Source organism: Fukomys damarensis, unplaced genomic scaffold (assembly GCF_012274545.1).
Source record: "Fukomys damarensis isolate Sample0158 unplaced genomic scaffold, DMR_v1.0_HiC HiC_scaffold_31, whole genome shotgun sequence".
NCBI classification, from domain to species: Eukaryota; Metazoa; Chordata; class Mammalia; order Rodentia; family Bathyergidae; genus Fukomys; species Fukomys damarensis.
In genome coordinates, this window is record NW_022900943.1 from 702898 (window position 1) to 715209 (window position 12312).

General features: G+C 35.5%; 1 protein-coding gene across 1 annotated transcript in view; it reads left to right on the top strand.

Moving 5' to 3' along the window:
* The first annotated feature begins 56 nt into the window (after window positions 1-56).
* Mllt3 (MLLT3 super elongation complex subunit) overlaps window positions 57-12312 on the top strand; it is a 248208-nt gene continuing 235952 nt past the window's right edge. Inside the window, exon 1 of the mRNA XM_033757689.1 lies at window positions 57-279. Coding sequence (XP_033613580.1) covers window positions 183-279 — 97 coding nt within the window. The 5' untranslated portion in view covers window positions 57-182. The remainder of the gene's footprint in view (window positions 280-12312) is intronic.

Genomic DNA, 12312 nt, shown 5'->3' on the forward strand with positions numbered 1-12312 from the left:
CTCTCCGTGCGTTTCGGGGCGGAGAGAAAATGTCAGGCTCGGGGCTCGGCCCCCAGTCGTCGCCTTCCTGTTGTTCACGGCCGTGTCCCCGCCCGCAGTGCGCCGTGCAGGTGAAGCTGGAGCTGGGGCACCGCGCCCAGGTGCGGAAGAAACCCACCGTGGAGGGCTTCACCCACGACTGGATGGTGTTCGTGCGCGGCCCGGAGCACAGCAACATACAGCACTTCGTGGAGAAAGTCGTCTTCCACTTGCACGAAAGCTTCCCTAGGCCCAAAAGAGGTAAGGTTCCAGTACAAAAGAGGCGCGATAACAAATGTCCCTGCGCGAGGGAACAATCATGTCATGTTTACTCATCCGGGGCCCCTGGGGCTGTGGGGAGGCTGTAATTAGGGGTTGGGCATGCCCCCCTTTATCCTGGAGAAATAGGAATTTACCTGTGGTGTTAGCGAGGAATGGATGTAATTAATGTTCCGTCTTAAGAAGCCGATTGTCTTTAGCATCTTCTCTGCTTCCCCTCTACCTGGGAAGCACTGAATGCCAGTTGCCAAAGACTTCTTTTGGAAATTAGCCGTGTCACACCCCATCCCAGTCTTGACTATATGTAGTTGGGGAGATTACTCCTCCGGCCGTCTTTCTCCCAGGATGTTTGACTGCTGCTTCGATTTTGGGCACCTTTGTGAATTGTTTGCTAGATGTGATCGGCAGGGAGAGGCTTTCTTCAGGGGTTGGAAGCTAAGTTTCAAAGAGATGCTGTGTTGCCTGTGTCTTCTGTCCACCTTGGTTCTTAGCCTTGGAGTCTAATTTGCACAGTCTTGCTGAGCTTCTGCAGTCTGAAACATTTTCCATAAAGAGCAGGACAGCTTTTGAAAAGAGAAAAGGGTGTCCTTTTAAAAGAAATTTAAAGAGGGTTTGAGAAGTCTTTGTTTCTATTGCTTTCAGCCTCTGGAAAGCTACTGTCTGGTTGTTTTAGTTGGATTAGTGGAGGTAACAGTACAAATACAATAAGGTGCTTTGTTTGTGAGCAGGTTTATTTATCTAAGGCGACACAATGGTTAGTAGTTATCTTCCATTTGATCCGTAATCTTTATTGGCATCTAGAACTCCTGCAGTTTCTTAGAGTAACATCATAATAAATCCATTCTGCTTAGAGCTGTGTGGAAATTGCTGAACATTCAGGGGCTGAATAAAGAAAGGTGGCGGAGTTTGTGTGGTGCTTTCCAGTGGTCATGTACTGGCAAGTACGAATGTGTGTTTTTGTGCCCTTAATGGTTTGGTTTGTAGTGCCTCTTGAAAACTTACACAGTTGAAGTCGATGAGCTTTGTTGGATGGTTAATAAATGCAGCAAGCTCCTAAGTAGAAGGCTAGAAGTATGCCTGGCTTACAGGAAATAACTTTTAGTGTTCAGTATTTTATATCAGAATGTAGATTGGGATATTTATTATACTTTGTATTTCTTCCAAGCTGTGATAAGGATGAGCATTGTCAAGTTTCTGTCACTGCCAGAGACTGGATGTTATGCTTGGAATCTTTCTCCATGTGTCTGTAGAGCCACTGCAGAGGAATTTAAACAAAAGAGACCCCTTTCTAAGATCCTTGGTATACACTATTACTGCTGCTTGGCTGCTATTTACTTCAAGGTGAAATACACTTCACCAAAAAGCAACATTTCTTATATTAGGAAAATAAACTCAGTTGACAGAAGATGTAGCTCTTAAGATAACTTTGTTTAGGCACCTTAACAACCAACATTTGGCATTATGAAATTGAAGATCAGCCTCTTCTGTGGTGTGCCACTTTTCTCTGCTTCAGTGGTGTGTGTGGTGAGGTTTCCTGTATTTCCCCGACTTAATGCTTTTCTGTCCAGCCCAAGGGAACGTGAGGGTGCTGCCCACCCACCGGGCCACACCTGGGACTTGTTGCCAGGTGTGGTGAGCAGCATGGAAAAGGTCTTCCCAGACCTCTTCAAGTATGCCTGTTGGTTGAACTCTGTGATTTTTATTCTTGAGTGAGGAGCTTCTTTGTATGGTGTGTAAGTCATTGTTTTAAAGTGTTTATTTTTGGATTTTTATTTGTATGTGTGGTTCTCGTGATGTGACAAGTCCTGGGAAAAATGCCAGCTTACGTTGCCCAGGAGAGGCCTTGTCAAACTGTAATTACACACGATTCCGATCGCAAGCGAAGGCCGCACTGCTCATTGGGAATAGTTGTGAGTTCAGGCAACACCAAACGTGCATTTTTAATCCTGGTACTATTATTATTTTGCTTTACTATTTATCTTTCAAAATGATAAATAAATGCAGAATGAGAATGCCAAGCATTTCTAATAGTACCTCTTAAGGTGCAGTGTTTTGTAAGTGATAGGATATGATTTCACCCATTTGAAATGGGAGAAATTACAAAATTAAATTTGAGGGAAAATCTGAGTATATTTGAAAGAATTGCTCATACTCTAAACTGTAAATGCCTGTAAATAGTGATGAGTTAGATCTCTCTCACTGTACAGTGGCTGATAACCACAGATGAAATGTAGAACTGAGCATGAGCTGCTTAGCCATGAGATGGATGGTTTTATAAATCTTTAGTTTAGAAAGGCAAATTAATTTTCAAGTTGATTTCCTTTACTTTGCAATAATAATATGAGAACTTGTAGGGGAAAAATTATAGTTTTTTCAACTTGCTGCTGAATAGGAATTACATATATTCTCTCAGAATTGATCTAATTGGATTTGAATTAATGAGTCTTTACTCTGTCACAGAGATATGTGACATCTTTCAATTTAAAACTACTGGTATAAAGTAATAGAAAAAGAGATTTTGAGGAAGCTGTGAAACCTTGTATATCCATTAGCCGATACAGAAAAGTGAGGTAAGAGTTTGATGCATTTTTAAATGATCTACTTTCAAGAAAAGACTATGTCTTGGGCTGGGAATTTAGTTCAGTGGTTCCACAGCCTGTCTTGCAAGTTCAAGGTCCCGAGTTCAATCCCTGGTACCAAAAAAAAAAAAAAAAAAAAGACTATGTCTTATTTATTAACATCAAAGATTTATTCTAATCTGATAAGACTAAAATGAATTGTCACATTCAAAACATTTCAAGTATTAATATTTTCATTTTCAATATTGTGAATTTCATTGAACTTTCCAATTATAGCCATCCTTACTATTGCAATCTATTTCATTGACATTTATGATATTAAATCTGCATATTATTTTATGTGAGCTATTTTGTCTCTGATATGATTTAATTTTTATCTGTAGCCTTTAGTCCTTTGAGTAGGCAGGTAAAGCATAATAAATCCATGCTTACAAATTTCCTTTAAGTGAGCCTTGCTTTATTGCTCAGTTCTGATTTGTGTCTTTTGAAATAATTTGGATAACTATCTAGATACCTAAATTTGAGGGGTCACTATTTATAATTTTGTGTGCACCTGGTTTATTTTGTCTTTGAGGCATTTAAAAGGTATAAGGAAAAAGTAAGAGATGGGTGAGTGCTATTTGTGTAGGTACTGATTGGAATTAAGATGACATGTGAGAACAGTTGTACTTGTCATTTTGAAGCAACATAAAGTATAATTTCTTAAGGCACTTAAAAGCCTTAAGTTGGGCGTGTTGGTGCATGCCTGTAATCCCAGCATTTGGGAGGCTGAGGCAGGAGGATTGCTGTGAGTTTGAGACCAGCCTAGGCTACATAGTTCCAGATCAGTCTGAACTACTTAGTGAGACCCTGTCTCAAAAAAACAAAACAAAACAAAAAACCCAAGAAAAACAAAAAATGCTTCATTAGTGGAGGAAATCTCTTGCAGTTGGTTAGAATATAAATTGGGCATGGTCATTTTGGAGGACTTTAGGGAAATCTATTAGTTTTTTTTTGGTACTGGTGATTGAACTCTGGTCCTTGCAGTTGCAAGGCAGGCAGCAGAACTGCTCAGCTAAATCCCTGGCCCTTTTAAGGTTTTTAATATTTATACCCTTTAACTCAGCAAGTTTAATTCTAAGAATTTTCTGGCAGATACGACTTCCCAAACACAAATTTCAGCATATTTCTTGGGACTTTTTCTGTAATAGGAGAAATCTGGAAGTAAGTCACATAGGGTACCTTAGTTGGGTGTTTAATGATGATGATCTGTAAAAAGTGGTAAATCTCTTTGTAGTTGGAGGAAATTCTTAAAGAGCTATTAAGTGAAATAAGACAAGTTGCGAAATTCATGTGACCCCATTTAAGAAATGCCCTTATCCAAGTAAAAAGAATAGAAGCATGCCTGTATGTATAAGTAAATGCTACATAAATGAGAGCCAAACTCTTAGAGTAATTTTCTTCATTGGATACTTGCGGTGGTGATGGGATTTCATTAAAAAAAATTTTTTTTTTTTAGCTCAGTGGTTCGTCCACCTGCCTTGCAAGTGCAAGGTCCTGACTTTGATCTCCAAAACCAAAAAAAAAAAAAAAAAAAAAAAATTTTTTTTTTTTTTTTTTTTTTTTTATGGTACTGGGGATTGGATCCAGGGTCTTTATGCAGAGCTGTATCTCCATCCCTTTTTATTTTGAGAATGGGGTCTTACTAAATTGCCCAGGCTGGGCTTGTACTTGCCATCCTCCTACGTCTGTCTCACCGAGTGCTGGGATTACTGGCATGCCCACTACTCCTGGCTGGGATTTTATTTTTGTAGCGTTTGAGTTGGAAAAAAGTTAATTCCATGCATTTAAAACGTTACAGTGATCACATAGTACTTTCTGAGGCTGAAAGACAGAAAACAGATCAGTATAGGATATTGCCTTTTAAACAGATATTAACATGTAACTATATGAGTGGTCTTTAACCAGGTCTTAGGGAGACACTGTTGCTTACCAGTGAAGAGGAGAGAGGGTCAGGAATAAAACTTGTATCCAAAAGCCGGTTTAAGAGACTTGTTGGGTAATCTTGGGCAAGTTATTTCTGTATCTGTTTTCTTTTCATTTGTATTGTGAGACTAGTGATAGAACAACTCTTTGAGTTGCAGCTTAAATATAAATAGTTTATTTTCAAGGTCATTGTATTTATGACCCCTTATACTCTTACAAATCTAGGACCTCCAAAGAGCATTTCTATGCAAATGTTATATGTATTAATTTTATCGTGTGAAGAATGAGACATTTTAGGGCCTGGGATTTTGCTCAGTGGTTTTACCGCCTGCCCGTCAAGTGCAAGGACCCAAGTTTGATCCCTGGTACCCCCCCCATGAGACATTTTAGACAGTAATTTGTTTAAAGATAAAAATAACTCATTCCTAGTAACATATAAATATGGTTTTAGTGAGAAATAGTTTTTAAAACAACAAAACATTTGCATCTTTACTGTCTGGCTTAATGGAAGACAACTGGATTCTCATATCTGCTTCTTCTGTATTCATTCTGTTGTGTTATCGTGTAGCCTCTAGAAAACTATAATAGAGAAAGAGTGAAAAGGCATATCTTAGAATTATCAAAGTTAGTTTTAACTTTACCAGCCACCTGGACAGGTGTTGAGGACATGAAATTCCCAGTCTACTCTGAGAACCACTGACAGGCAGTATTCCTCATCTCACAGACAGAGTGAAAACTGCACAATGTTCGCATGGATGCTGATGTGTTTCATGATTATTACTATTGTTTGTAAACTCATTTAACAACAGAAGATGGAGCTTCCGATGTATTTGCCTCATTATATTCCAGTGTAACAATTATCTAACAGTTTCTTTCAGAAAAGGATAATAAAAGTGGGTGTTTTACTGGATGTATTTTATAGTTAATGTCCCTTCTTTTCTGCAGTATATTGCTCATGGTTTTCAGAGGTCAGTTAGATCTAGTATTTTAGGTGGTTTTCTTAGAACTACTGTGATATAAGCAGTTCAGGGAAATAAATTGGTTTAATAATTTTGGTTTGATCATTTCTTCATTTTCTTGGCTTTTGGACATTTTCTTTCAGTGAACCCTCTGTGGACTAACTTTGATTCCCCTTCCCTTTTTCTGATCATCTGTTACAGTTCTATTTTTTTTTTTGGTACTGGGGATCAAACTCGGGACCTTGTGCTTGTGAGGCAGGCGGAGGCACCACTGAGCTAAATCCCCGGCCCTGGTCATCTGTTACAAATGATCCTCACTACTTAATGTAGCCTTTACAGTTCTAAGATATACAACTTTTCCTTTTCTTTTTAAAAACCTTTTAATGGTTAAGTCTTCAAAAGAGTTATCTTGGAAATTGAGAAATTACATGGCATAATTGTCCAGTTGTATCCTTTATGAATAATTTACATTCATTTTTTACATGGAAATGAAAATTATGTTTTCTCATATATATACATGCATTGTAGAACAGTCAGAAACCATAGAAATATAGAGTAAGTTATTTGAAAATTTTCATGGATAACCAGAGTTAATATTTTGGTAGCTATGTCTCTGTGTATCTGTTCTCCTGATAAATACATAAATATTAACAATTAACATTTAACTCTGTGTGTCTGGAGCTCCTGCTATGTGCTGAGCACATTTTTTGGTGCTGGAGATAAGGTGCAGATGACCATTCCTACCTTCATGGAAGATCATCTTTTTATATTGCTTAGTTTCAGGGTATTACATAGAATATAGATTTATTATTTTTCATTGGACTTCTCTTCAAGGAAGGTGGTTGAGTCAAAAGGTATGCATATTTAAATTATTTATATGTATTACCAAACTTTGCCCCAAGAAGTATAAGCTTTCCTATTGATACTTACGTAGGGGGCTTAGAAGACTGCCTATTTCCTCATGTAGTGCTAGTACTGGAAATCTAGAAAAATACCTCATTTTAATTTGCATTTATTAGACCAGTAGTGCTGCATGCTTTTGTATATATGTGCTTGTTTCCTGTTTGTCTTTTGTAATATGCCTGTTTTTGCCCTTTATAATTTGTGGCTGCTTTTTATTTAAAAAAAAAAAAAAGGCCTCCAGGAAAATACAAAGAAATATAGCAAACAATAAAAATCTCCATTTCCAAGAATAAACAAATGTTTATTTTATTGTATTTGATTCTGTGTGTGTGTATTGTTTGAGGATTTAACTCTGCTCACATGAATGTTGGGTAAATGAGCACCCTACGTCTGGGCTATACCCCAGCTCTGATTCTTCATTCAATTTTAAAGAATGAAGTATTGCTAATGTAGCTAAAATTTTTAAATGCTTTTCAACTTTTTCTTCTGGAATTTTAGCCTTTCATTTTATTTATCTACATTTGTGTATTTATATTGCTTATGCATCATAGCACATTTGTCTTGAAATCAACATGAATGATGTTATACTGAGTGAAGTTTTTGATTTGACATATTTCATGTACCATAAAATTCACCATTTAAAGTGTACAATTCAATGTTTTTTACTATGTTAACAAGATTATGCAACTGTTGCTATATTTAATGCAGAACATTTTAATGAATGAATAATTTTGCTTTTTTTAAAAATCCACTGAATGTGCTTTTGAACCTATTCGTTTCATTTGTAGAGTCCATTCATCTTTGATTTTCACTTGTTAATATTTAATCATACAAATATAATGTATACTTTTTTGTTTTCCTGTTAGGAAATATGTAGGTCATTTTCTGTTCTGGATAGTGAGCCTCTTTGAACACATTACCTTGTGCAAATGAATAAAAATTTTGGACATAAGCCTAGAATTTGAGTCACTGGGTTGTAGACATGTGCGTTTTCATTTGTGCTAGACACTGTCAGATTGTTCTACAAAGTAGCTTTGACAGTTTATACTCTGTCATAAATAAGTACCATTTTTCTCTACATCTTTGCCAACACTACTTATTTTAACATTTCTTATTTTTGGTATTTCTTTGAAAAATGGTGTTTTTTTTCATTTGTATTTCTCTGGTTCTTAGTAGGTAGCACTTTAAGCACTTACATATTTAGTGGTCATTTAGATTTCTTTTTATGGACTTTTTATATCCTTTTTTAAAAAAAGACTAGTGGGGTGCTCATCCTTTTGTTTCTAGGATGTTAATCTTTTGGATTTTTTTTGTGTTGAAAATGCTCCAGCCCCCTTTCTTGAATCCTAATTTATGGGTCTTTTTGCCATATTTTGAATTTTGTTAAGTTGGTCTTTTTATTTTGTCTTAAAGTCTTGTTTAAGGATGTAATTGATAGGCCTGATAATTTGCTTAACCCACAGGTTCATATTTGCAGGATGAGGATAGAAGACATGGGAGATGTGTGCCAGACCAGGAGGTGCCCCTGCCTGCAATGTGCTTGTGTCTTTGAAGCAAAGCTGGACAGGACACTTCAGATTTTTCCTGTTTGTTAATTCTCTTGTTTTACTTTTAATCAAAAGCTTAGAAAGGTGGAGTGATCTTGAATGTACACCCAGTGATTCACAAGAGTGAACTAGATAACTAGTAATAAATGGTAGTCAATGTTTTCTTTTAAAATACTGTATTGAGTATTCACTTACTAGCAGACAAGTTCAACAGTAACTGCTTTTGTAACATGATCTATGATTTAATTCAGTGGAGCTAGCCATGGTAGATGCCATTTAAAAGGAAAAAATTCTGTAGGTACTATTCAGGAGAAATCAGATGTAGAGTATGGATTAATTTAAGATTGTCCTTTGAGATTAAGTCATGAGAGAACATTGTTGCTGAATGGTAGTAGCCTCAGGTTTTCTGTCCCACCTTACCCTGTGAAGGGATTTCAATACAGGAAGGATACCAAACCTGGTTTTAAGAAAAAAGTATTACTTAATCCCTTTACTTTAAATCTGATAAATCTGATAAAGTATTACCTAATCCTTTTTCTTTAAATCTGATAAATTCAGGTTGAGGCCTGAATTTTTTAAAAGATAGTGTCAAAAGTCAAGTATGATTTATTTGTTATGTAGCAGTTAATAATTAACTTTTTGGATAAAACCAGTGTACTGTCATTTTTTTTTTAATTAAAGAAAGCTGTAGCATACCTTTCCTTCAGAATCTGAGGTTGATTTACTTAAATTAACATTCATTAATGATTATAAAGATGATTTGTTGGGTTTAAAGTTATTATCCATGTTTGAAGATTCATATTCTCAGAGCCAGATACATTTTTAAAATTTAAAATATTTAGTTTCATCAAATCTAGATTTTTTTTCTTTCTTCCTTTCTTCCCAGTAGAATCCGTCAGTTACTTTCTATCCTATCAATACCAGGCCAAATGTTTTGTGTATACATATTGATTTTTAAAAATGACTATATAGTAACAGTTTCTCAAAGTATTAACAGTGACCTAGAGAGTAGGGAGATTACTTGTCTCTTTAATATTTCTGGATATAAATTTAATTTATATGATGGCTTTTATCTTGTGTCATCTGTATCTTTTATCTAAAATGTTTCATTATTATGTGTTGTGGTATAATGAAAGCTTTCTTTGTATTGAAACACTATTTTACTAAAATATTTCCCACCATTGATTTATTTCTCCTAGTCCTTTCATTATAAGCAATTGTAGTGGCTCAGTGAAAAATGGTGAGTTAGGGATATTAGGATTTGGTTGCTTTTAATGGGATAAATTATTTGAACATTGACCAAGCTCAAGGTTGCCATATCATGCTTATTGTATGACTTTTCCTATGTATGTGCAGAAATAGTAACTTGCACGCAGGAAGCTAGTTTACTGGCATGACTATGTAAGTGTTGCTTGGATGGTCCTGCGCTTCTTTCTCGTGTGTATTTATTGTTTCTCTTATGTTGCATTAGAGTTACACATCAGATAAGATGGGAACTCAGTATCACTGTAGATACTACTTGATACCTTTATAAGCTTGGTGTCTAGACATGGGAAGTTTTTGGCAACAGTGTAACAAAGGCAGATACTGCAAGTCCAGAAGAAGAGATCTCTAAATTTTAGCTTCCACCCACCCCCACTAAATTGTTGCTCATTGTTCTGACACTTTTCTTCTCTACTTCTAAGAATTGGCTTTGTGTAAACAAAACGATTGAATTTAGCAGGAAACCTGCATTCAGAATTGTATCTTCTAGAATGTATTCTAGCTTTTGTAATAGGCAAGGATGAGCCCCCGCCCTCACTGTTTTTATTTATTCTTTCTTCATCTGTTTTGGATGCTTTTTTAAGAAGCTAGGCATAACTTTGAAGGTCTTCACCATCCCTAACTTTTTAAACTACGTAGTCCATGAAATATAGGTCCCTTTTGGCTTTAAAAATAAAGAGTCAGATGTATTTCAGTAACTGATAGGAGCAATATTTAGCAATGAAGCAGGAAGGCCCTGGCCTGGGTAAGTAGAAACGATGTGTTTGGACTGACTATTCTCTGTGGGATTTTCCCCTCTGAAATACCATTTTTCTTTGATTTTTCAAAAAGCATGAGGATATATTTTAATTGATCTAGTGTTTTTATAACAGTAAAATGGTAACTATCATTTATAAATTATCAACTATAGATGATCTTACTAGGCAATAGATATATAGTGTTGTATTTAATTTCTCACTTTTTAAAAGTGTGATAGTTTGGGTAATGATTTCTCTTTTTTTCTGTGGTGCCAGGGATCCAACCCAAGAGTCTTGTATGTGTTAGGCAAGTGCTTTTACCAATGACTAAGATATTTAAAACATTTTTGATATATGAATCTTTAGTATATTGAAATACATTGATCAGTGACATGAGAAGGGCGATTCACCAAACAAATGATGAAGGTTTGGTTATGCAGAGTTTGTTTTTGTTCATATTGTCATTTATAGCAACCATCAACTACGCCTTATAGATTGGAGTTTTGCAAGAACTCAAGAGCTTTCTATTTATTTAGAACTTCTTTTTCAAACGTGGCTCTTGGCCATGTCGTCAGGTTATTGGTTTTTCATGTTGATTGATTTTTTAAAAAATTGTATGTAATGTAGGCCAAACATAATTAGCACAGTATAGCAAATTTTTGTCACTTAATTTGCTTTTCTGAAATATCACTTCTCAGATTACTACTTGTGTTTCTATTACAACTAGGATAATAGTTGAGAACCTGGAGCTGTGTAGTCGTGTAAACAGGTTAGAAAAATGTATATCAAGTCTTTGAGCATTTAACATTCTTGTAGTGTCTTTTATTTAATAATTCAAAATAGAATTATACAATCCTATTAACTGAATTGTTTAATTGAAATTGTTTCATAAAGCAAGTATCCTTCCATTCTTTAATTGCCACATCCTACGTCACTGTTAAGACAAAGGAAAAAATAACTAGTTAGCGTTCCAGCTTGGTAAAGGGAATTGTCATTGACTGCAGAACCAAGGTTTCGCTTTACACAGAGATACACAAATGTGGGCACTTTAGTGAGAGCAGCAAATGCCAATGCTGGAGAGTATTCTAAACCCTTTAGAGTTTGCTCTAAAGGCCCCACAATATATTGTAGTTAAGGCGACTTGGTGTATTTTCCTGTGGAGGCTCCTTTTTGGTCTTATTATCATTGATTTTGGTACTTAACTTCATTCATTTTCTTTATATAGAGTAGTCAGAATTGTTCCACTTTATACAAATTGTGAGAATCCTGAAACATAAAAATGAAAAGGTAAAAAGATACAGTAGCAATCATTTTTTTTGGCTCCCAGGATTGAATCATGGCCTCCTTTACTATAGGTAAGTCCTCTGCCGTTGAGCTCTGCAGTAACCCTAAAACCCAGGAAGCTGTTAGTAAAAGTTGAATCTTGTTTTTGATACCGGGCATTGAACTTGGGACCTTGTGCTTGCAAGGCAGGCAGCAGAACCGCTGAGCTCAGTCCCCAGCCCTGAAAGTTGTGTCTTAAAGGTGGGAAATTTTTAAAAATTTTTCAAGCTTTGTTGATTACATATATTACTTATGTTTGGAATGTAGAACTAGATATTTAAATGTATGCGTGGATACATCTGCAATAAGCTTTTTTTTTGTAAAAGTCTCATTTAGGACATGAATAGGACCATCTCAAATATTTTTATATTTTGTTATTTGAAATAGTTGTTACCTTGTCATTTTGAAATTTTTTCTTAACATTATTTTGAATGAATACACAAATGTTTCATAAGTTGATTATAAGCCTTAAAGAGAAACATATAGGTCATGTTCTTACCTTTCTTAACAGTTCATGTTTGTTGTATTTGTAAAAGTCGTGAGATTAACCTGATTGATACATAAATATTCATATCAGATACTCTTTATAGGAGAAATACAGCAGATGTCCAAGTTCCCTATATGTAAACTGGCATAGTATTTGCCTGTAATCTATGCATTTCTTCACATATACTTAAAAACATTTGTACTCATAATACCTGGTAAAACATGAATGCATTATAAATACTTGTTTATACAT